The sequence below is a fragment of the Dermacentor variabilis genome, chromosome 3, assembly GCF_050947875.1.
Source record: "Dermacentor variabilis isolate Ectoservices chromosome 3, ASM5094787v1, whole genome shotgun sequence".
NCBI classification, from domain to species: domain Eukaryota; kingdom Metazoa; phylum Arthropoda; class Arachnida; order Ixodida; family Ixodidae; genus Dermacentor; species Dermacentor variabilis.
The window spans coordinates 86,921,946-86,948,178 of NC_134570.1; the positions used below are offsets into that span (position 1 = coordinate 86,921,946).

A 26,233-nucleotide genomic window follows, 5' to 3' on the forward strand; every position below is an offset into this window, starting at 1 on the left:
GGCATGGGCGTTGTACTGTGCCAACGGGAAAATGGAGAAGTAGAACACCCCGTCCTGTATGCTAGTCGTAAGCTGACCAGTCGTGAGCAGGCGTATAGCGCCACCGAGAAAGAGTGTGCATGTCTCGTGTGGGCCGTTCAGAAATTGTCATGCTATCTAGCCGGCTCGAGGTTTATCATTGAGACGGATCACTGCCCTCTCCAATGGCTGCAGACCATCTCTCCCAAAAATGGCCGCCTCCTGCGCTGGAGCCTCGCTTTACAACAATATTCCTTTGAGGTGCGTTACAAAAAGGGGAGTCTCAACGGTAACGCCGATGGCTTAAGTCGAAGCCCCTAACGTAGGAATCAGCCTCAAAATTGTTTGTCACTGATGTTTTTCTTCCTGAGGCAGGATTTTTTTTTTAACATATTGCTTTTGTTTAGTGTTTCAAAGTGATGATATGCTTTCTAGTGCAATTTTTCAATTTGTGGACGCGTTCTGAGTGATGCTAGACTACTGTAAGGAACTAGGCAGTGGTATAAAAAGGGGAAAGAGCCTGGCAGGGCTTAGTGAGGGTTGTGCCGTGCTTGCTGACTGAGCGGTTGAGTTTCAGCGTAGTTCTAACGCTTGCCGGGAACGAGAACAAAAATGTGAACTCTCCCGAAGTCACTTTGCAGTGTCCCGTGCGAACCTGAACAAGAGAACAAGGCCTTCTCTGTGCGCTGCGCTCAAGAAACGTCGAGGGACGCCCGACTTCGGTTATGAGCATCATCGAGCGACATCCCTCCGGACAGCGGATGCAGTCCCCTGTCCATCGGGATCTCCTTCCCCCGGCGGGGCGGTCTGTTGCGTTTCGCCTGCGACACGTGGTTTTGCCGGCGCGACTGCGGCGGGGCGGCGGACATTTTGGCCCGATCGTCGTCGCCGCAACACTCATCGCCAGGTGTTTCCAGGCGCGACTGCGGCGATGCGACCGCCTAGGGATCATCCTCGCATTCCAGTCATTGTGCCCGAAACAGGCGATGCCAAAGCAGGGATCTCATTCCAGTTATTGGGCCCGAAACAGGCGATGCCAAAGCAGGGATCTCGTTCCAGTCATTGTGCCCGAAACAGGCGATGCCAAAGCAGGGATCTCATTCCAGTTATTGGGCCCGAAACAGGCGATGCCAAAGCAGGGATCTCGTTCCAGTCATTATGCCCGAAACAGGCGATGCCAAAGCAGGGACCATCTTCTCATTACAGTCATTGTGTCCGACCGGCAGCGCCACGACAGGGTGCTACGAGATCGTGCTCGACATGGTGCTACGGCATCGCTACGACAGTGTGCGTCACCATTAGCCCATTGTACATTCACGTGCTCGTCTTTTGAGGGGTTCCTTCTTGCCCTCAACTGCGAGAGTATAAAAACAGCTGCCCCCGGACGCCAAAAAGAGGGCTCCGATTTCTTCTGTTGAGTGAAGTGCTCTCCCGTCTCTCTACTTCGGTCAAACCTGACCACCAACTCTTTGCGATGTTAAAATAAACAAGTTGTTTCGTTGTTACCAGTCGACTCATGCTTTGCCGGGACCTTCGGATGCTCCCAGTTGTACCCCAGGCCGCCAGGCCAACGCTACCCTTGGGGCTTGCGACCCAGGTACAACCACGGGCGTCAGCGCCGAGTTCCCAACAGATCGTACCAGCAGTCAGATCCAAACAGTACGCATGCGCAAAGCTTTCCCCTAATTGCCAAGCACTATTGTGCGAAAACTCCGCGTCACCATCATCAGTCTGATCGGACAAGAAACGGATTCCATATGGATCAATAGAAAGATTTCTTTTTTTTTTCAATATACGTTGCAGCCCATTCGATCTTGTCATGCGTCTAGCCCTGCGTAGCATATGGCGGAGCACATGGGCAACACAACATGAAGACGTCAACGCCCACTCGGCGAGGCCGTACTTAAAAGAGAAAGTAGAAGTGTTTCGCCCGAACCTGAAAGAAACCCTAAATGTGTGACTGAGTGGTTGGAAAGCGTCAAATAACTTACAACATTAACGTAGCCAAGGTATAGTTGAGCTGTAGATAAATATTTTCAGATCTCCAAAGTTTTATTTTGCGCAAACGTTATGTATGTGTTCTGATTCTGAGTTAACGCCAAGTCAGTTCTGTATTGTTGAGCCAGGCAATCAACAAAAAAAGTCGCAGTTTCACCTGCAAAGCGAAGCATTGATTGCGATAGCAATTATTAGACCGCTATACGAAGTAAGGTTAGTAGTTTTATCGGCCGTATGAACTTGTAAACATAGGCACGCCAACTAAGTTAACAAGCATGGTGTCATGCACGCACACGCAAACATGAACACATCTGACTCGATGACCGCGGGAACTCGCTGTCACAACGCTGGCGTGAGGAAAAGCGGCAGCAGCAGCGAGCGAAATGACATTCGGGCTGTTTATCGGCTTCAACGAAAAGGGAGCTCCGAGAACACACAGCACACACAAAGCTACGGGCCGCCGACGCACCTAGACTCTGCCCCCAACGAAAATGGCTCTCAAGATACGGCCGAGCGACCGCGCGAAGTCGTCAGTTGGATGTGAACATAATTGCTATCGCAATAGAATGATCCGGCTGGAGAAACATAAATTGCGAGCAACTGTATCAGTCTTTTATCAATAGACACACAGGAAGCAATGGTTTATTGCCTGCAGCCATTTCCTTTTCTAGAAGCGAAAAGCTGCTTTCTGACCGTCATATAGTTCGCGCTGAATCTGCAGACCAGAACAAATATACAAAAGCTTCTGTGACAACCACATAAAGCCAGGAGACAATGAAGCTCAGGAAATGAGACGAGAAATGATTCTTTTTACTCGTATACGGGATTTGTAAGGTCGTTACTCCGTCGCCGCTACAAAAGAGTGGTCTTACGCACAGGACCTTTGAAGACGTTGTTTTCCCCGGAGGGCCCGCGGCATTCAGGAAGAGAGCGCAACGACTGCTGATAGCCTTCCTGCGAGACATGGGGCTCATCGACACCTGGTGACATGCCCCTGATCTCAACTCGAAGGAGGATCAGGCGGAACAATTGCCGGCTATGTATGCCAGGCTAACCCCGCCTTCAACACCACCACCACCACCATATACCGTCATCGTCAAATCACCTGCAAATTCTCGTCTTCACTTTCTCCATATGGCGAGAAACAACATTGCCACCCACCACCGCCATTGTGGGATCCAGCTGACGCCTCTCCGGCAATGTTAACTTTTTAACCGGATGATCTTAACCCCTCGGCTATTATGCAGTTGTGATCTTCTCAATTGGTGATGAGTTGTACGCGCTACTCATACTTTGAACGGCAGCGTCTTTGCGTGTATTTCGCAGACAACGAGTAATAGGGTCGCGATTAAGACGATGTTCTGCGCGTTGCAAACAGCTTGTTCTTTAGAAGATAGCGGTGTCAGTAACTATGAGAGGCGGCTGTTGTCGCAGTGTTTACCCGGCCAAGTTGCTGCACTCTGCTGATGTTTCATGGCTCAGCTGCAAATAAAAATAAATTTTAGAGGTAAGGGTAAAGAGGAAGCTTTAGCTTGGGGGCTCCTATCTAAATACGTGGAAAAGTGAAAATAGCCTTTCTTGACAACCGCTTCCCTAAGTTTTATGAGATTTGTTACATTTCAAGATAACTTAGAATCTAGTGAATGCTGGAAGCGGATGTTCGGTTTAGGCTACCGATTGTTTTATAAAAACTGTTTAGAACGATAAAATTTGCATAAACGAAACTATGAAGTTTACAACTCCTAGTTTAGAAATAAAGAAACAATATTAGAATTCAGAAAACTGCACTTAATAATGCATATATAGCTCACAATATAGATATATTATACACCTCTGTAAACTTACTAATTTGCGAATAGGATTTCTGCAAAACTCTTGTAAGCATTACGCCGAATCCACGTAAGCTGTAAATCAATGCACCAAATTTCTGCGCTTTAGATGCTCTAGCGGTTCCAGTTGACGAAACTGCGGCCTCTGTTTTCGGTGCAGCACTACAAATATTTAAACTTCTTGATTCTATTTTCTTTTTCAAGCTTACCAGTTTTAGGCAATTTTTATAAAGAAGTCAGATCCTAAATCGAAATTTCGCTTTCTACAGTTACTATAGAATTATGTTTATTTCTCGAATGCAGCAAATCTTTCCTATTTCTTTTCTTCCCGTAAATTTCACTTCATTCGGGGCTTTTCTGAGAAGAGCATTTCAGCGTTTGACGTGCATTTGAATAGGGCGCATCGGAGTTGCCGAGCTAGAGCTTCCTCTTAAGTTGCCAACGTTCTCTGCCTTCTCTACGAAAAAGAAAAGCGCGGGGGAGACGGCAAGAGTTTTGAGCGACGAGTCTGGTGATCCACCAGGAAAATGAGCAGGACATGAACGAATCGCGCTGATTTCATTATTACGCGATCGCGTACACATGCAGGAAATTGGCATGGTCATGCTGTGCTCTCTCATCATGGCTGGGGCTGTAGAGACGAGCAACCTACACAAGAGGATAGCGCTGAAATCATTACTCGGAATAGGAACAAGCAATCTGAGGTGAGTACAACATTTCCTTGCCGTATAACGTACACTGCCATGATTACAGTTAACCGTTTTCTGAGTAGGGGAACAAGAAAGTTCTTACGGGACTGAACCAACTAGATGAAAACGCCGTGAGGCACCGTCAAACTGCTATGTTCAAGAAACATAACCGCAATGTTGTATATATTCCTGTGTCTGAAGCATACACATTACATTTTGGTCAGTTAGTGGCGTCTTGTATTAAAATGCAGTTGAAAGCTTCCCACATGGAACAACTGATCCCAGACCTCAAAGGGAACGATAGAAGCAAGGAGAGGTAGGGAGGTTAAGCAGACGCGTCAGATTTTCTGCCCTACAGTGTGGGAAGCTGATATCGCGGCATAAAAGAAAAAGAAACAAAGAAGAAAAAAAAAGGCCGCTAGCTGCGGCCACTAGTTAAAGGTGGGAACAATTCTTCAAGTCGTTTCGAACAGTTCGAACAGTTCGAGTCGACTTGCGTTCCTGGAGTCGACTCGCATTCCTGGAGTTGCGTCGACTCGAACTCCAGGAATGCTCTCGATACATTCTGAACCATTGACAGAGCTAATAAACATTAAGTGCGGCTGCAATGGAAAAAGCGTGGAAAATTTTGCAGACAATATGTTTCCTTATGCAGTGGTGAACTAACTCCCTTTCATACAAAAATAGCACAATTTGACAACCTCACCGTAATACCTTTGCCACTGAACATAAGAACATGATCACAAGGCTCACACCCTGCGCACCTTTATCAAGCATATCACGCGATGATGCTATTTCTTAAAAGATGAAAAGAAACGAGGGAACACGTTTTGAGTTTGCTTGCGGCCAAAGACCGTTTTTCTCTCTCGTTTCTTCGGCAGTTACTTTCCATTTCGATAGTTGGTCGGACAGAATTACATATAAACGTTTGAAACAGTTCAGTGCAGCTTTTTTTTTTGCTTTTGCTCGTTGGGAATATTTGTGGAGATTCGTCGCACATACATGATTTTCAATGTCGGAATCGCACAAGTGATTAGGAAAGACTACCTTCGACTTTGCTAATACCGTAGGAATGGGAAGACGCTCTTCTTGAACGCGCTCCTGACGGTCAAAGCAGCTGTCAAATCACCGTAGGCAACCAGGAAGGCGAGAGGCGACATTACATCTCATAAACGTGGCCGCACATGGTCATATAAAGCTGGTTTCGTGCCACGTGTTACGGCGAATGTCGCCAGCGCAATCCGAGACGTGCGTCTCATGAGTTCCAGATAAGTGTCCTGACTGCCGCGCAACGCTGCCAGATTGCGTGAAGTTTTCCATAAGAAAAGCCTGTTTCTTTTGCGTAAGCATTTCCGTTCCAAGGACCACTTATGGCTGGTCGTGACGTAAACACAAATTCGTAGAACTGTGGACGACTTGCGCACGCATGAAGTCGTGCCAAAAATGTCTTGCGCGGACGCTCCTGGCCGCACCTTGTGTCGATCACAGACGCCGGCCTGCCTTCGTACCTACGTACCTTACGTTAGGATTTTACTTTTGTTTGACAGCGCTGTACGCGAACGACGTGATTGTGAAAGCAAGCTTGGCAAACAATAGCGCCATCACCACCTATCGATCCCTGAGAACGTCCACCCAGAATTCAGGCAACGGAAGACCCACGGCCATGTTTCCTACAACAAAAAAATTCCGCAATTGTAAACTCGGATGACATGTTCAGAACTGGATCTACGTACTTGCGTTCAAATCGATATGACGGAACTAGATTCTGGCCAGTTAGTATGGAGCCGAACTTTGGAAGACGTCATAAGAACTGCACAACCAGAAATATAACTGTCAATTATATGTGTAACGTAGGGTATAGAAAGGCGGCAGCATACTGTACTGATATTCTAGTTAAAAAAGTTAAATTGTGGTGTTTTACGGGCCAAAACCACTTTCTGATTATGAGGCACGCCGTAGTGGAGGACTCCGGGAATTTCGACCACCTTGGGTTCTTTAACGTGCACCTAAATCTAAGTACACGGGTGTTTTCGCATTTCGCGCCTATCGAAATGCGGCCGCCGTGGCCGGGATTCCATCCCGCGACCTCGTGCTCAGCAGCCCAACACCATAGCCATTGAGCTACCACGGCGGGTCCGAATATTCTAGTTGATATTAAAAGGTAGAAAAGCAACGCCACGTAAATCAGAAACTGGTGGTCTATTAGAGTCCTACAATGGGTGCTAATGCAAGGGAAATGCAACCGAAGGCTGCCAAAGGCTAGGTGCCATGATATGATTAAGAAATTGGAAGGAATAAAGTCGTTGTTGTTGTTGTTGTTGTAGCAGTATGAAAAGTCTGGCGACTGAAAAGTGCGCTATTACACAATGGTAGCCAGACAAACCCACAATAAAAAGGCGCTAAACGAGAGAACAGCAAAATCGCGAAAAAAAAAACAGAGAGAACGGGAGCTTTAACATTTACTCAAAGTGAAAGAAACATAACACACACACTCAACAAACAAATAAATTAACATAAAATTGCAAACAATACCAATAACGCGGAACCAGGTAGGTTTGGCTGACTTGACAGGGTTTATAAACGTCGCCTGGAGAGGCCTTCGTCTTGCGGGGGCCTTAAGATATATTAACAACAAAGGTGATAACAATTCGCAACACTTTTCGTTCTTACTCGCCGTTTGTCACTCGTTCCTGTTGGGTCTGCTTGCGTCCAACCTTCGTGAATGCGAGCCGTACTGTTGTCGTGCAGTGGGACATCGGCGCTAACAGCGGCAAGAAATGTTCATTTGCATATTTAATTTCCCAATATTTCAGACTACTGCTTGGATTTATGCTGGTGACCATGGCGCTCTCCGTGTGGATACCAAATACAGCGTCAACTTCAATTATGGCGCCGATCGTCATTGCGGTCGTTGATCTCGTGCACACCGCTTCCTCCTCTGTGGAAGACGACGAGGAAGGTACGAGTACTATAATTTTTCATCACAATAAACAATACCATTAAGAAAGTCACATCTGCATAGCGGCGTTTAGAAGTAGAGCTAGTTCTACGGGGTTTTCTAAAATAGTAGTTGTCATACACGAAGATATCGAGTATGTTCATTTAATCGGCGTCACCTGTAAGCGGCAGCATTGCGTCATGTGTTTTCCCGAGGGTTGGGGGGGGGCGGGCTTTTTTCTTTTTTCTCACGAAAGGCAGCAGGCTTTTTGAGAGCCAAGTCTTAGTTTTTATTGTATACGTTTCATAATATTTCACAATCACAGAACCTGCCTGTGCGATTTTCAAGAAGGCGTTTGCGGAACATGCTGTGAGAGCATCTCAGGCATCAGCATTTTCGGTTGAAGCGATTGTTATTTTGCCTGTTGAAAGTGATGTAAGACCACAAGCAGACGATTAACCTTGCTTTTGAAACACTTCCGCTAAAGAGGGAGGTGCAAGCTGCGGTGAAAAGCCGAAAATATGTAAACTCGTCGAAGCCGTTATAAAAAGTTACGAAGAAGAACTGGGAACACGTCGTTTCACGAACATGCGCCGTGTTCGTCGGTGCATGGAGTGTGCCGTCTGCTGCACGGCTGCCTGCTTCTACCTTCGCCACTTACTCCTTTTTTTTTTCTTGAAAGCGGATTTGCGACATTCGCACTCAGCCGTTTCGTAACTGAAAACAGCGGTATGTATCAAATGCTGTAGTGCAAATTCTGAATGCGAACTTTCAAGATAGGCTTGAGTGGATTTCAGCAGCGCTCAACTACCGTTTTTGAATGTAGCAGTACACTTTCCAAGTAGCGGGCGCCGAGTACCAAACCTTATGTGACCGCTAATCATGGATAAGAGATCAGAAAAGATTCCGGAGTTTTACGTGCCGAGAGAGAGAGAGAGAGAGAGCAAATGATAAAGGGAAAGTAGGGAGGTAGGAAGGGAAGGTGGTACAAGTCTATGCCCCTACATGCAGTCATGATGACCAGGAAGTCGAAAGCTTTTATGAAGACGTGGAATCGGCGATGCGTAAAGTCAAAACAAAATACACTATACTGATGGGCGACTTCAATGCCAGGGTAGGCAAGAAGCAGGCTGGAGACAAGTCAGTGGGGGAATATGGCATAGGCTCTAGGAATAGCAGAGGAGAATTATTAGTAGAGTTTGCAGAACAGAATAATATGCGGATAATGAACACCTTTTTCCGCAAGCGGGTTAGTCGAAAGTGGACGTGGAGGAGCCCGAATGGTGAGACTAGAAATGAAATCGACTTCATACTCTGCGCGAACCCTGGCATCATACAAGATGTAGACGTACTCGGCAAGGTACGCTGCAGTGACCATAGGATGGTAAGAACTCGAATTAGCCTAGACTTGAGGAGGGAACGGAAGAAACTGGTACACAAGAAGCCAATCAATGAGTTAGCGGTAAGAGGGAAACTAGAGGAATTCCGGATCAAGCTACAGAACAGGTATTCGGCTTTAACTCAGGAAGAGGACCTTAGTGTTGAAGCAATGAACGACTATCTCATGGGAACCATTAAGGAGTGCGCAATAGAAGTCGGTGGTAACTCCGTTAGACAGGAAACCAGTAAGCTATCGCAGGAGACGAAAGATCTGATCAAGAAACGCCAATGTATGAAAGCCTCTAACCCTACAGCTAGAATAGAACTGGCAGAACTTTCTAAGTTAATCAACAAGCGTAAGACAGCGGACATCAGGAACTATAATATGGATAGAATTGAACAGGCTCTCAGGAACGGAGGAAGCCTAAAAACAGTGAAGAAGAAACTAGGAATAGGCTAGAATCAGATTGTGCGTTAAGAGACAAAGCAGGTAATATCGTTACTAATATGGATGAGATAGTTCAAGTGGCTGAGGAGTTCTATAGAGATTTATACAGTACCAGTGGCACCCACGACGATAGTGGAAGAGAGAATAGCCTAGAGGAATTCGAAATCCCACAGGTAACGCCAGAAGAAGTAAAGAAAGCCTTAGGAGCTATGCAAAGGGGGAAGGCAGCTGGGGAGGATCAGGTAACAGCAGATTTGTTGAAGGATGGTGGTCAGATTGTTCTAGAGAAACTGGCCACCCTGTATACGCAATGCCTCATAGCCTCGAGCGTACCGGAATCTTGGAAGAACGCTAACATAATCCTAATCCATAAGAAAGGGGACGCCAAAGACTTGAAAAATTATAGACCGATCAGCTTACTGTCCGTTGCCTACAAAGTATTTACTAAGGTAATCGTAAATAGAATCAGGAACACCTTAGACTTCTGTCAACCAAAGGACCAGGCAGGATTCCGTAAAGGCTACTCAACAATAGACCATATTCACACTATCAATCAAGTGATAGAGAAATGTGCAGAATATAACCAACCGTTATATATAGCTTTCATTGATTACGAGAAAGCGTTTGATTCAGTCGAAACCTCAGCAGTTATGGAGGCATTACGGAATCAGGGTGTAGATGAGCCATATGTAAAGATACTGGAAGATATCTATAGCGGCTCCACAGCCACCGTAGTCCTCCACAAAGAAAGCAACAAAATCCCTATAAAGAAAGGCGTCAGACAGGGAGATACGATATCTCCAATGCTATTCACAGCATGTTTACAGGAGGTATTCAGAGGCCTGGAGTGGGAAGAATTGGGGATAAAAGTTGATGGAGAATACCTTAGCAACTTGCGATTCGCTGATGATATTGCCTTGCTTAGTAACTCAGGAGACCAATTGCAATGCATGCTCACTGACCTGGAGAGGCAAAGCAGAAGGGTGGGTCTGAAAATTAATCTGCAGAAAACTAAAGTAATGTTTAACAGGCTCGGAAGAGAACAGCAGTTTACGATAGGTAGCGAAGCACTGGAAGGGGTAAGGGACTACATCTACTTAGGGCAGGTAGTGACCACGGATCCGGATCATGAGGCTGAAATAACCAGAAGAATAAGAAAGGACTGGGGTGCGTTTGGCAGGCATTCTCAAATCATGAACAGCAGGATGCCACTATCCCTCAAAAGGAAAGTGTATAACAGCTGTGTGTTACCAGTACTCACATATGGGGCAGAAACCTGGAGACTTACGAAAAGGGTTCTGCTGAAATTGAGGACGACGCAACGAGCTATGGAAAGAAGAATGATGGGTGTGACATTAAGGGATAAGAAAAGAGCAGATTGGGTGAGGCAACAAACGCGGGTAAACGACATCTTAGTTGAAATCAAGAAAAAGAAATGGGCATGGGCCGGACATGTAATGAGGAGGGAAGATAACCGATGGTCACTAAGGGTTACGGACTGGATTCCAAGGGAAGGGATGCGTAGCAGGGGGCGGCAGAAAGTTAGGTGGGCGGATGACATTAAGACGTTTGCAGGGACAACATGGCCACAATTAGTACATGACCGGGGTAGTTGGAGAAGTATGGGAGAGGCCTTTGCCCTGCAGTGGGCGTAACTAGGCTGATGATGATGATGATGATGAGGGAGGTTAACCAGGACTGAGGCCGGTTGGCTAAAACCCCATTATGATTATGAGGCACGCGGTAGTGAGGGACTCGAGATTAATTTTGACCACCCAGGGTTCTTGAACGTGCACCCATATAGGGACGCTCGTTACGCGAGCTTTTTTTTTTACATTCCGCCCCCATCGGTATACGGCCGCCGTGGCCTGGGTCGAACCCGCGGCTTCGTACTCAGCGGTGCAACGCCGTAGAGCGGGGTTCCAAATATCGGTGAAGCGTGTGTAACAAAGAAAAAAAAACCTTAAGTGTTAAGCTCCTCCTGTTGTCCTCATTCAGGGCAAAGGTCCGAATTAAGAAAGGACGGGCTTTGTGTACAATAAAAAAGTCGCAGTTTCGCCCCATAGGCGAAGCATAGATTGCGAGAGCAAATTATAGACAGCCATACGAAGTAAGGATAGTACTTTTATCGGCCGTATCAACTTGCAAACATTCGCTTGGTAACTAAATTAACAAGCATGGCGTCAGCGCGCATAGCACACATGAACGCATCACACTATAACCGCTGACACTCGCTGTCCAAACGCGGGGGAAGCAGCGAGCGAAGTGATGTTCGTGCTCCATATCGCTTCGACAAGAAGTGGGCGCCGAGAACAGAGAGCAAGCACAAAGCTACGAGCCGCCAACGCACCTAGGCTGTGCCCCCAACGCAGACCTCGCTCAAGATACGGTCACGCGACCGCGCGCAGCCGCCAGGTGCGCAGTTGCAGCCGGAGTAGACCCCGCCCCCCCTTCTCATGCCTCCACCCGGTGCCACTCAACATTGGGTTCCTGGCGCGCCACGGAAGACGGCTCCTTTCCTCTCCGCTTCCGTTCCTTTCGCGTTGGCGAGATTGAGCCGCGATCGTCGTCTCCCCTCGCAAGCTTTCACTCGCGCGCTCTCAGTGACACTTACAGCGTAGTGCGCGCGGCGACGGTGTTATCGCCCTCGGGCTTTATACAGGACCTCACAGCGACGGCGACGGCGACGGCGACAGCAGAAATGCGCTTGGAGTGTCCATATAGTTGCTATCGCAATAAAAGTTCGCGAAGTCAAACGGAAGTGAGAATTTGATGACTGGTGCGTCCTTGGGCAGAATATCTTGGAACATTACATCTAGCAGCATAAAAAGGTAACAGGGGCAAAAACTTTGGCTCTAGCTGTTGAATTTCATTGACAGAAATAGAGAAAATGGAATGTTATTCAAGAAGAAAAGGCTGCAGGGGTTTCTAACAAATCGCCAAGTTATAGAAATGAGTTTACTTAATGGGACCTCAGGAGATTTGAGCCCAACACATGCGGTTATAGTGCCAGAATGGTTGCGTGGACTAACCGTGAACGTGATGAAATTTTCGCGCTCACCGCTAAACGTGACGATGTTTTTCTAACTGCTAAATCCTTGCGTTTAGCGTTGATTATTTGTCGTCTGCAATACTTACTTTGAACCTGGCAACGTTTAACGCTGGAACGTTATCTAGTGAGGCGAGTCTATCAGTGCTATTGGAGGAACTAGAGGGCAGTAAATCGGATATAATAGGGCTCAGTGAAGTTAGGAGGTCAAAAGAAGCATGCACAGTGCTAAAAAGCGGGCACGTCCTGTGCTATCGGGGTTTAGCGGAGAGACGAGAACTAGGAGTCGGATTCCTGATTAATAAGAATATAGCTGGCAACATACAGCAATTCTATAGCATTAACGAGAGGGTGGTAGATCTTGTTGTGAAACTTAATAAGAGGCACAAAATGAAGGTTATACAGGTCTACGCCCCTACATCCAGTCATGATGACCAGGAAGTCGAAAGCTTCTATGAAGACGTGGAATCGGCGATGGGTAAAGTCAAGACAAAATACACTATACTGATGGGCGACTTAAATGCCAAGGTAGGTAAGAAGCAGGCTGGAGACAAGGCAGTGGGGGAATATGGCATAGGCACTAGGAATAGCAGGGGAGAGCTATTAGTAGAGTTTGCGGAACAGAATAATATGCGGATAATGAATACCTTCTTCCGCAAGCGGGATAGCCGAAAGTGGACGTGGAGGAGCCCGAACGGCGAGACTAGAAATGAAATAGACTTCATACTCTGCGCTAACCCTGGTATCATACAAGATGTGGACGTGCTCAGCAAGGTGCGCTGCAGTGACCATAGGATGGTAAGAACTAGAATTAGCCTAGACCTGAGGAGGGAACGGAAGAAACTGGTACATAAGAAGCCGATAAATGAGTTAGCGGTAAGAGGGAAAATAGAGGAATTCCAGATCAAGCTACAGAACAGGTATTCGGCTTTAACTCAGGAAGAGGACCTTAGTGTTGAAGCAATGAATGACAATCTTGTGGGCATCATTAAGGAGTGTGCAATAGAAGTCGGTGGTAACTCCGCTAGACCGGATGCCAGTAAGCTATCGCAGGAGACGAAAGATCTAATCAAGAAACGCCAATGTATGAAAACCTCCAACCCTACAGCTAGAATAGAACTGGCAGAACTTTCGAAGTTGATCAACAAGCGTAAGACAGCTGACATAAGGAAGTATAATATGGATAGAATCGAACATGCTCTCAGGAACGGAGGAAGCCTAAAAGCAGTGAAGAAGAAACTAGGGACGCTATAACGTAAAACTATTCCAAACTTTTCTATTCCAATTCTGGTATCAGCCCTCCGCGATTGGTCAAAAACTTTTTTCGACCACCCTCCACTTCACCTGTCTGTCACGCGACGTCACAAAAACCGTAACAAAATGATGTGTACACACTGATTATGCATGATTTGACAGAAAAAAGAAACACAGTTATTTATGATTCGACCCCTTTTCGCCATTAGCCCTCGGTTATTGGTAAAAAGTTTTCGGGCTGCACCCACTTCACCTGCCTGTCGCGCGACGTCACAAAACCGCACAAACTCACCTCGTCAAAGTGACGTGTACGCGATCAGGATGCATTAATATGCCGAACAAAACTGAATTTCTTTCGGAATAGCCGCAGGCTGCCCCGTTCCGAAAGGAATAAAAGATGGCTGCCGCCGATCGCTGAGACGCTGACTACTCGCACGTGCCGGAGAGCATAGGTGTAGTTGCGTATAATAAAACTTCTTGCGTGACCGTGTAAAGTTTTCAAGCACTTTCGGCACGTTTACTACCTCATTCTGCCAACTCTTCATTGCTGAGGGTCAGTTTTAGCGTCATTCTTAAGCTTCCGTTGCATGCCGCCGTGATTTTCGACCAGCCACCACAAGCTAAGTAAGGGAAAGCTGACCAATCGCAGACGCCGGCACCACCCCCTTCATCCGGTTACCATTTTCAGTGCACTGGCTCTGCCCTTTGAATCCCTCTCCACTTGAGCGTTCTCCTCGCCTCTTGCCAGCCAATTAGATGCGACAAGCGGCTCAGTGTAGGCAATATTATTCGTTTTTCAAGCAAACATAAGTGACGTCCTATGAACGAGAAGAGCGTTTGATTGGTCTGTTCAGACAACCCTGCGGGTGACCGCCCGGTGCTTGCGTCGGTGGTTACGTAAATTTGACGTCAGTAAATTGGAATAGAAACATATTGGAATAGTTTTACGTTATAGGGCCCTAGGAATTGGCAAGAATCAGATGCATGCGTTAAGAGACAAAGCCGGCAATATCATTACTTATATGGATGAGATAGTTCAAGTGGCTGAGGAGTTCTATAGAGATTTATACCGTACCAGTGGTACCCACGACGATAATGGGAGAGAGAATAGTCTAGAGGAATTCGAAATGCCACAGGTAACGCCGGAAGAAGTAAAGAAAGCTTTGGCAGCTACGCAAAGGGGGGAGGCAGCTGGGGAGGATCAGGTAACAGCAGATTTGTTGAAGGATGGTGGGCAGATTGTTCTAGAAAAACTGGCCACCCTGTATACGCAATGCCTCATGACTTCGAGCGTACCGGAATCTTGGAAAAACGCTAACATAATCCTAATCCATAAGAAAGGGGACGCCAAAGACTTGAAAAATTACAGACTGATCAGCTTACTGTCCGTTACCTACAAAGTATTCACTAAGGTGATTGCAAATAGAATCAGGAACACCTTAGACTGCCGTCAACCAAAGGACCAGGCAGGATTCCGTAATGGCTACTCAACAATAGACCATATTCACACTATCAATCAGGTGATAGAAAAATGTGCGGAGTGTAACCAACCTTTATAATAGCTTTCATTGATTACGAGAAAGCGTTTGATTCAGTCGAAACCTCAGCAGTCATGGAGGCATTGCGGAATCAGGGTGTAGACGAGCCGTATGTAAAAATACTGAAAGATATCTATAGCGGCTCCACAGCCACCGTGGGCCTCCATAAAGAAAGCAACAAAATCCCAATAAAGAAAGGCGTCAGGCAGGGAGATACGATCTCTCCACTGCTATTCACAGCGTGCTTACAGGAGGTATTCAGAGACCTGGATTGGGAAGAATTGGGGATAAGAGTTAATGGAGAATACCTTAGTAACTTGCGATTCGCTGATTATATTGCCTTGCTTAGTAACTCAGGGGACCAACTGCAATGCATGCTCACTGACCTGGTGAGGCAAAGCCGAAGGGTGGGTCTAAAAATTAATCTGCAGAAAACTAAAGTAATGTTTAACAGTCTCGGAAGAGAACAGCAGTTTACGATAGGTAGTGAGGCGCTGGAAGTGGTAAGGGAATACATTTTCTTAGGACAGATAGTGACTGCGGATCCGGATCATGAGACTGAAATAATCAGAAGAATAAGAAAGGGCTGGGGGTACATTTGGCAGGCATTCTCAGATCATGAACAGCAGATTGCCATTATCCCTCAAGAGAAAAGTTTATAACAGCTGTGTCTTACCAGTACTCACGTACTGGGCCGAAACCTGGAGGCTTAGGAAAGGGTTTTACTTAAATTGAGGACGACGCAATGAGCTATGGAAAGAAGAATGATAGGTGTAACGTTAAGGGATAAGAAAAGAACAGATTGGGTGAGGGAGCAAACGCGAGTTAATGATATCTTAGTTGAAATCAAGAAAAAGAAATGGGCATGGGCAAGACACGTAATGAGGAGGGAAGATAACCGATGGTCATTAAGAGTTACGGAATGGATTCCAAGGGAAGGGAAGCGTAGCAGAGGGCGGCAGAAAGTTAGGTGGGCGGATCAGGTTAAGAAGTTTGAAGGGACAATATGGCCACAATTAGTACATGACCGGGGTAGTTGGAGAAGTATGGGAGAGGCCTTTGTCCTGCAGTGGGCGTAACCAGGCTGATGATGATGATACTTACTTTGCTCTTATATCTGTGGTTTCTAATCTTGTTATCTGCTTCTGGATATACCCCTATGCGTCCCTGCTCTTGTATTCATAATAATGTGTGATTGATTGAAAATAGCTGTTGATTCTGCAAACTGAGAGCTAAGGTGCAACTGCTCATTGATGCTGCCGTTAACAATCGTACTTGACATTAGCTAGGAAAAATATTCTTACCACAGGCTTAGGGACACAGCTACAGATTTACTTCTTGAAACTAGATAAAAATTTCGCCTAAAATATAGCTGATTATCAGCAAGAGAACTATTGTGCGGCTAAGCAAAAAAAAAAGAAACCGTGAACGTGTTGTTAGCTTTGATAATTCCAATAATTGAAGCAGTTTAACCTTAATCTCGGAGGCTTGCCGGTGTACCCACGGCCCCTTCCGGTCGTCAGTTGGCTCAGAATTTCCCTTAATGCAAATATCAAACCTCATGTCTGTCTGATATGTTTGTAGCATACTATTGGACAGAATCGGCATAGGTTCAGATGCCACGCATGGGTTGAGGCCTTACAAGGACTCGTAGCATGCTGCTTCGCTCGACGCACGCACGATATTTCGTAGCCTTGCAAGTGCTTTACAAGTAAGGAGGAAAGCACTCCTACACAATTCGTTATTGCCAAAGCGGTGCGGTAAAGAAGATTATCCGGGAAGCCGCAGTAAGGAATTGCCTTTAGGGCTTCCCTTTAAATGCGTATCTTAGCGCTAGAGAGAGAGAGAGAGAAGGGAAGACGGAAAGGCAGGGAGGTTAACCAGACTGAGTCCAGTTTGCTACCCTACACGTGGGGAGGGGAATGGGGAGTGAAAGAGGGAGAGAGAGAGAACTTAGGTGTAGGATGTCTATAGTCGGGCACTCAAGTCTGTTGCCCTCAGGTAGCGACAAAGCGCTCGAACTGCTTTCTGGGCCAATGAGCTGTGAGGCCAGGCTCCCAAGATCTTCGCTTCCGTAAATGGCCTGTCATCCAGTCTATTCAAGGCACACTGGAGAGTCGCACGTTGATTATCGAAGCGAGAACAGTGGCACAGAAGGTGACTGATGGTCTCTTCACACTTCCACTTAGCGCACATTGGTGAATCTGCCATTCCAATACGATAGCTGTAGGAGTTGGTGAATGCTACTCCTACCCACAGCCGACACAGCAGTGTTGCGTCACGTGGAAGGTTCGCTGGTAATGTAAGGTTCAGTGATGGGTCGAGGCTGTGTAAACGACACTTAGAGTTCTGTGGTGTATGCCAGCAATCTAACGTGATTGTACGAGCGAGACTGCGAAGCTCTCTTGCAGCGTCGACTCTGGATAAAGGTATAAGGAGTGTCGGTGAGCCAGCCTGGGCACGTCGGGCAGCATCATCGGCGAGGTGATTACCAACGATGCCACAATGTCCCGGCAGCCACTGAAATATGATATCATGTCCTCGTTCAGAAGCGTAATTGCAGGTTTCGTTGATTTGTGACACCAGCTGTTCATAATTGCCACGTCGTAAACTTCGCAAGCTCTGGAGGGCTGCTTTCGAGTCACAAAATATTGCCCATTTGTTGGGCGGTTCTTTTTCAATGTATTCGACAGCAGCGCGAAGGGCGGCCAGTTCAGAACCTGTAGATGTCGTTACATGTGAAGCCTTAAACTTGATGACGACCGATTGAGATGGTAGAACAACGGCGCCTGTAGAATTTTCCGAGACGGAACCATCCGTGTAAACATGAATTCGGTTAGCGTATGAACAATGCCGAAGTTCCAATGTGATCTGCTTGAGAGCCGCGGTGGTCAGGCTAGCTTTCTTCACTATTCCTGGAACAGCAAGGTACACTGGAGGCTTCTTCAAGCACCACATAGGGGATGGCGTGCTTGTTTAGGGTGAGTGCCTCAAAGACAAAGAGTGCCGGTTAGCCGCAACTGATCTGGAGAACGCTGCCTTGGGTCTTTTCTCAGGCAAGCGAGCGAGATGGTGGTCAGGGACTCTGGATATATGGCGAACATGCACCCGGAGTGCGTCGATATCTATATAGGTCCTTATTGGGTGGTCTCTCGCGGTGGCAATTGTTGCCACGGTTGAAGCATTTCGAGGTAGCCCCAGCCATGTTCGTAGGGCTTGGCCTTGAATGCTCTGTAGGACATGGATGTTAGTTTTGCTAGCATTGGACAGCACTGGTGTGCTGTATCGCAAGTATCCTAGGAAGAGCGTCCTGTATAGTTGAAGCATAGATGCCACGGATGTGCCCCACGTTTTACCGGCAAGAAACCTTAATATATGGGAGATAGAAGTAAGCCTCTTCTTCAAGTATGTGATGTGGGGGCTCCATGAAAGGTCTCTGTCTATAATAACGCCTAGGAATCGGTGAGTTTTTGCGTAGGAAATTGGTTGGTGGTCAATAGAAATGGGGTACCAGGTCATGGGCTTGCGGGTAAAGGCGACTAAGGCGCACTTCTCGGTCGAAATGCTGAGGCCTTGCGCACGCAGGTACGATGATGTTAGGGTCACTGCTTTTTGGAGCCGTGCACGCACTTGGAGACGTGTAACTGCCGATGCCCATATGCATATGTCGTCAGCATATATGGAAAGGTTTACTGTATGTGGTAGAACGTCGGCAAGGCCAAAGATTGCAAGGTTGAACAAAGTGGGACTAAGAACCCCACCCTGAGGGACGCCACGGTTAGTGTAATGGTCAGCAGTTCGGGCATCTGCACTGTGCACAAAGAAGGATCTTTTGAATAGATAGCTAGTTTTGAATAGATAGCCAATTCCATTATTTTCCAGGGCATCAAGGATGGCTTGATGCGTTACATTATCATAGGCGCTTTTCACGTCGAGGAATAGTGCAACCGATATACGCTTGTGGTGTTTTTGTTGTTGTACAGACGTGACTAGGTCGATGACGTTGTTAATAGAGGAACGGCCTCTTCTAAAACCAGCCATGGCATCGGGGTATACGTTGTGGCGCTCAAGATACCATTCTAGGCGGCTGAGAATCATTCTTTCCATGACCTTCCCATCACAGCTGGACAGCGCAATGGGTCGGTAGGACGCTAGGTCAAGTGGCGACTTTCCAGGCTTCAGGAGTGGTATCAAGCGGCTGGACTTCCACTGCTCAGGAACGACGCCATCATTCCATGACTGGTTATAACGTTCCAGAAGTCTGCTTCGGCCATCTTCACCTAGGTGGCATAAAGCAGCGTAGGTGATGCCGTCTGGTCGTGGCGACGATGAGCGCCTGCATGAGGCCAGAGCTGCGTCCAATTCCTCAAGTGAGAAGGACACATTCAAGTCTAGGAAGCGTGTCGCAGGAACCTCACCCAGAATTTCGCTATTGATGGTGACCACACTGCCCGCAATCTTCACACAGAAGTCTTCGGCTATATCGACCTGTGAGCGGCCTTGATGGAGGGCTAGGGCTGAGAATGGGTGTCGTTGCTGTGGAGACGAGCCAAGGCCGCGCACCGTCCTCCATATGATAGACAGTGGCTTGCGGGGGTCAAGTGATTCGCAGAACGTCTTCCACCGTTGTGCCTCCAGACTGTCCATACGACGTTGGATTTTCTTCTGTATACGTCGAGCGACTCTAAGGTCATGAATTGACTTCGTGCGCCTGTATCGGCTCTCGGCTCTTTTGCGAATAGTTCGAAGTCGCTCAAGTTCCATGTCAAAATCCGTACGTTTTTTAGCGGATGTAAATGTGTACTTAGACGATTCCAGTACACTTGTAATAAGGTTCTCAATGGTGCCAGTAAATCCTTCTTTGCATGCCTCTTCCACCTTTGTCTTATACGTTGACCACCTTATATATGCTTGTCGGGAAGTACAAGAGGAGAAGCTTCCAAATCCAGTGATACTTAAGTAGGTGGGAATATGGTCACTACCATGAGTCTCGATGTCAGAGAACCATCGAACATATTGAACAAGTTGCCGTGACACCAAGGTCAAGTCTAAGCAACTGCTATAGTTCGAACCACGCAAGTACGTCGGACTGCCATCGTTCATAATGCTAAGTTCATGGTCGGAAGCAAATTCCACAAGTTTCCGGCCCCTGGAATCTATTATGGAGCTTCCCCAAGCCAAGTGATGAGCATTAAAGTCTCCCATGATAATCCAGGGTCCAGTAGTCGCCGTCAGGATGTCTCGCAATCGGTCGCCGTCGAACCGACTATATGGGGATATGTAGGCGCCGATAGAGGTGAAGGCCACTTTATTCTTTGTAATGCGGAGACACACGTATTGGCTTCCATCATGAGGCTGCACCGAGTGGGGAATGTAAGTCAGTTCTGTACGGATGTAAACAATTACTTTGCTGGATTGCCAGCGCGTCGACGCCATAAAGGCTTCGTATCCAGAGAGTCTTAGCGCTTTTGACACGTTCGGTTCACATATTACCACTACAGGAAATCGGTTCGTGAAAACGTATTGGCGGAAACATGAAATCCGTGATTTAAGTCCTCTGGCATTCCACTGGAAAATCGTCGCGCTACGCACTTCATCACGGAGTGAAGGCAGTGGAAGAGCCATTGTGCTTATGCAAGATTTGCAAGCACTGGGCTCAGGGCATCCAACACTGGCAGTGCGCTTCGAGCTGTTGGCGTATTCGAGTTGCCCACAAGCGTGCGAATCGTATCTATCAAAGACTTGAGCATTGTTGCAATTCGGCGGTCATGCTCTGTCAGCTCATCTGGGTGAGGCGTGAGGGGTGAGCATTGTGGTGTCCTTGTTGGGGTTTTTCCACAGGGCTTATCCTTGGCAGTGGTGGCCATTCTTCATCCACGGCATTCTTTTCAGATGCTCCGTTGTCTATACATGGTTTGGAAACATTCTGCACTGAGGTTGGAGCAGATTCAACAGCAAGAGGCTGTGCGGCACGCGTATTCTTTGTGCGGAGAGCAGAATTCCTTGATGAGCGTCTGCGACGAGAACGACGTCGCCTGACGTCAGCAGCTGCTTCACGATGTGTCGACCGGTCCCTCACCATTTTCTTCAAGATAGAGAGTTCTCGCTGAACTCTAGGACATTCCTTTGATGAGCCATCGTGGGGCCCTTGACAGTTCGGACACTTATAAGTTTTTGCCTGGCAGTTGCCTGCAGAGTGTTGTGCTGCACAGCGGGAACATATAGCAGACTTTCCACAGATGGCGCTCACGTTGCCGAATTTCTGACAGTTTCTGCACTGAAGCGGCTTGGGAACAAAGGGCCGGACAGCATGTCGAAAATGACCTACCTTCACATGGGATGGAAGGCAGTCACCTTTAAAGACAATTTTCGCGCATCTGGAAGTTCCGAGACGGGCCACCTGTAGTATGTGGGTCCCATGATTGGCAAAAGTGGTAAATCCTCGCCTGAGATGGCCGCATCAATGTCATATATGACGCCTGTAGTAGTTTCGTTTCCCATCGGGATGATGGTACGGACGTTCATGCCACCGAGAACAGTGACAGCTCGCAGAGAATCTAACGCCGACGCTTGGGCGACGTCTACCGCGACAATATTCTTCCGAGGGTTGACTCGTACGTCCTCAATGCCATTTGGCAACAGTCTCTCGAGTTCAACCGATGCAACTTGCCTGTTGAGGAACCTCATGTTGTAGGAGGGTAGCACAGGTAAGAAAAGGATGGTGTACTTCGGCGAACTCTGCGGAGTCCTCATAGTAGATGTGTCCACTGAGGCCCTAAGCATCCGCCGCTTTGCTTTGTGACTCAGGACAGTCACGTAGTCGTCGTCGGAGCTGTCGTAGCTCTCGGTCGAGTCTATCAGGGTAGCCTCGCTGTCGCTCGAGAGGCTGTTCCGCTTCCTTGAGGTTGCCGACGCGGGCGCCGCTACATCAGGTGGGAGTGCGGGTGGTTCCACTTCCATTCCCGTCGGGCTGGGAACAGCGTTCCCCGGAAGAAAGCGAGAATTACCACAAAATACTGGTGACGGAGAACAAACACTCAGCAATAGGATCACTTCGTCGTCTTTTTCCCTAGTTGCGCTAGTTGCTAAAACGAGTAATGTTCTTGCTTGTCTGCTACAGGTAATGCGTCTGAATGCCTTAACAAGGCCAAGGACAGTGCTCCGGTGCCTCAGCGCAAGCTTTCAAGGTTAGTAAGTTGTCACCACGTCCTGTTGTAAACTTGACATAAAACCATCGCGGCTAATTTCACCTGGCCGTGACCCAGAATAATGATTCACACCGAGAAGCTCATGCACAAACTTTGCCTTTCATTTACCTTAGAGAAATGGAGTCGAAAATTCGCTGCAGCTCACCAAATTGTGGCAGAAGAGGTCGGGCTCCTCTGTGTGTAGCATACGTACGGTGCCAAATTCTGTATTGTTTTTTTTTTTTTGCAGAGAATGAGTAAGTCATTGATACGAATATTGGTCAGACTTGCGTTATCTTTGCCTTTCCTCACCCTCCACTGCAGGTCAGAGGATATGGTATTGCCCTGCCGAGTACGTGGTCGCAGGTTCGATCCAGCATTTTTTCGCAGGTTCAGCGGATCGCAGGTTCGATCCGCTGAACCTAAAAAAAAAATGTTTCTGTGCCATGCATTGGGTGTGCGGTATAGAACTGCAGGTCGTCACATTCGCGTGCTTCTTAATCACATTGTGCTTTCGACTCGTAAAAAACAGAATTAAATTAATTTTAAGTTTCTGTTTCATAATTTTTGCGTTTGACAATATTGCCGTATTGTCGCTATTCTCATGCTATCGCTGGGTGCATGAAGCGCTGGCCAAAAATTTTGCTCACAAGAATGATGCGGTGGTGGCTGTATACACGGTGGATGAATTTCATCCGTGCATTCAGATACGACGAGGGGGGCAGGGGGAGACATGACTCTCGCTGTCTATGTGACTAGAATGTCCTTTTCCTTTCTGAGAAAAAAGTTCGCATGATAATGGGTTATACCCTACATTCACTCTTGCTACAAGCACTATTGCCTCTTCACAATCACCCCTGTATGACAGTACGAAGTTCATTCATTCGCTGTTCTGTACTCAAATTAACTTTTTTTTTCATTTTATATCAGGTCTCTGCTTGTGAGCGTCAGGTGTTGTCATCTATAGATATAGATGAAACATTCCCTTTCACGTTTTTATAAAGATGGAGAGCAGCGGAGCGCTTTTGTATAGCTTTGATAGCTTGGCATCTTTGTTATTAAAGGTGTCTATAAAGACATCAAATTGAAAAGCTACCGAATATTTTTGGAGCATGTTACGTATTAAAAGACCACGTTTATAGATGTGTACATAATGAACACTACTTTTTCTGGGGAAACTTGGGGCAAAAAAGTAGAATGCAGAATTCGGCTATTTAATCTTGGTAATTGTGGTAACATACGGCGCTTTCTGCGCCAATATAGTGCTTTTTGAGTTATTCTTACATTGGCGGTCGCGAATTCAGCGTAATTCACAGGTTCAGCAACAGTAGGATTGCTTGATACGAAGCTCAAGACATTATGACTCCACCAACTCGAGTTTCCAGCATTCGTATTCCTTTTGTCATTCGCATTGCTCTTCTGCGTTATAAAAGTGTGATCAGCAAGAGCAACCAATAAAAAAAAACGGAGTGGCATAAAATCTTACAATCTTTGTTTGACCGAAAGGAACCTGTGTAATCGGGCATATTCTCCCTGAAACCTTACGAATGCCGGAGCGCAATGAATGAAAGGTGCATGCTTTCTCGGTGACCAAGTCGCTCGCAGAAAAGCATTTTAGTCCGAGTTGTGGAACGAATTTTGATCGTAACGAAGTTTTGACTTTCGTTTCGTGCCTACCTTCACTCTATTTTGCGCTGCAGTTCACAGCTGACACGACAGAAGGCACTGCTGACGACGATGCTGCTATCAGTGGCGTACGCTGCCAACATCGGCAGCACGGGGTCGCCGATCGGCACGGGGCCTAATTTGGTCCTGAAGGATCTTATCGACGAGTAAGTATTCTCAAAGGCAACGAGAACTTGCAATCAAGACACGCTTTGGCTGCATTAAGTACTTGTTTCTGTAGTTTGTTAGCTGCTACGAGCGATAACCTTGACTTTAGGCACTTTTGTACTCTGCTTGCAGGGGTTATGAACTCGGTTGAATTCGAAAAAGCGATATAACGCATGTCCCTATTTGGTAGCATCAACGGTACGGGCTGCAAGAAAACTGGGGCGTCCGTTGCAGATTACCGAGCACTCAAGTGCCCTAAAATGGGCAAAAATATGTCAGCTGCCCGAAAGGGTTTATCAGTATAGGCGGATACCAAACGTGATCCATTTTTATTTATTATGTTATCTCGCTTCCTAAGGAGTTAGAAATCAGAGTTCATCTTCACAAACCTTATGATGTGTAATAGCTTGATGCCATTGGTCAAGTGCAACTTCTAAAATATTTTCGAGTCATTATTCATTGGCATGAATATTGAGCGCTTTATGTATTGTGGCCAAGTTGCAACTCTCTCTTTCTCTCTCTCTTTATATAATGGATAGAGCTTCAGTGATACTTGTGTTTGTGAACAGCTGCTCCTTCTGCGTAGGATGTTCCCGAGTTCCACCGAAGTTTCTTTCGCGTCCTGGATGCTGTACAACATACCGACGATGATTCTTTGCGTCCTCGTCGCCTGGGCCTACCTCCTGCTTTCTTCCATCAGAACAATGTAAGATGACAAGTTGGGGCCGCAGCATCTGCTTGCGTACAATTTCAACGTATTGATGCATTCGCTTCAGATCCGAACGGTGTCGTTCCAGCAACGCTATGGTCGCGAAAGCGCTGTTGCGTTAGCCATTGCCGAAATATTGTGCGCAAGAAAAATTCTTTCTGCGAAGAGGAGCAATGCCGCAACTTGTCGCGTTCAGCAACGTATCACGCTAGGCATGAAAAGTAGCGTTTCCAATTTATATGTTTACATCTTTCCCCCACGTTTATTGTTAAAATGACGCAAACTTAATAAGAGGTATTCATGAATGCCGCAAGAATTGGTGCACCCAGCAGGCGGTATACGTAGAGCTGCATCATGCGTATTTCGCTATCGCTTGGAATCGCACAGTTTTACATAAGAAAGGTGTATGCACATTATCAATAACTGCGTAATAAGCATCTGGTTCTCGTAGTTTAAGTTGAGCATTTACGTTTATTTATCAGTGAGAAAATCATGTTCAAGTCTTCTGGGACAACATGGAAGTTTACGCGCTTTTGGGTACCGGATGTCCGCGATGGAGAAGGACCGCAATGTTCGAGTAACTGTTTTAGCGATCTCGGCATATGTACTTTATTTGATCGGTATTGTCTATATAATTGTTCTCCTCTGTTTTAGGCGTAGCTCAAGCCACTGCACGGCACAAGAGAAAGTCCGGGAAGAGATTGCCAGGCGATACAACGAGCTTGGTCCACTTAGGTACAGATTGTTTAAATATAAAAACACGGTATAGTTCATGTATAGTTACACCACACACAATGCATTGTTCTTTAACAATTAAGCACGTTGAAATTATGCATTTATGTATTAGTAATATAACGAGCTTGGTTCAACCAAGTAAGCTTGTTCGGATTTATAAACCGGGTGTAGTGCATTTATAATAGTACATACACTGCTTCTAATTATTGCACCATTAACTTATATAAGGGTTATTATACATACAATACACTGCTTCGAACTATTAGGTACCTTGGTATTTGGAACAATTGTTACATGTGGACGCCTAAGCCCCGAAACAAATGTTCCGTTTGCTAGAATGATTATCATGCCTAATTAGCGCAAGTTGGACGAGTTATGCTTATTCACTCGCTTGATATTATTCCGATTTCTTCATCTGTGATGCCTCTGTGCAGCTTAACAACATGTCTGAAGTACAATTCATGTGTTTAGATGCGAGAGCCTCAAATGTGTCATTGCGCGAAAAAGCGCGCATCCAGCGTCTGTAGCAGCGAAACGGCACCTAAATTCCCATGGGCTGCAACGCCACGGCATGAGCGTGCCTCGATGGAGCAGAGCGAGCCAATAGGATGATAGTGACCTAAAGAAA

General features: G+C 46.7%; 1 protein-coding gene across 3 annotated transcripts in view; it reads left to right on the plus strand.

Annotated features, from left to right (window-relative positions):
• The window catches only part of LOC142576002 (Na(+)/citrate cotransporter-like), a 59,069-nt gene that overhangs the window by 14,798 nt on the left and 18,038 nt on the right, over window positions 1-26,233 (plus strand). For all 3 annotated transcript variants that reach the window (XM_075685869.1, XM_075685870.1, XM_075685871.1), the window contains 6 exons: window positions 4,434-4,549; window positions 7,348-7,493; window positions 22,262-22,328; window positions 24,029-24,160; window positions 24,748-24,867; window positions 25,525-25,605. In XM_075685869.1, the coding sequence (XP_075541984.1) occupies window positions 4,434-4,549; window positions 7,348-7,493; window positions 22,262-22,328; window positions 24,029-24,160; window positions 24,748-24,867; window positions 25,525-25,605 (662 nt within the window). The remainder of the gene's footprint in view (window positions 1-4,433; window positions 4,550-7,347; window positions 7,494-22,261; window positions 22,329-24,028; window positions 24,161-24,747; window positions 24,868-25,524; window positions 25,606-26,233) is intronic.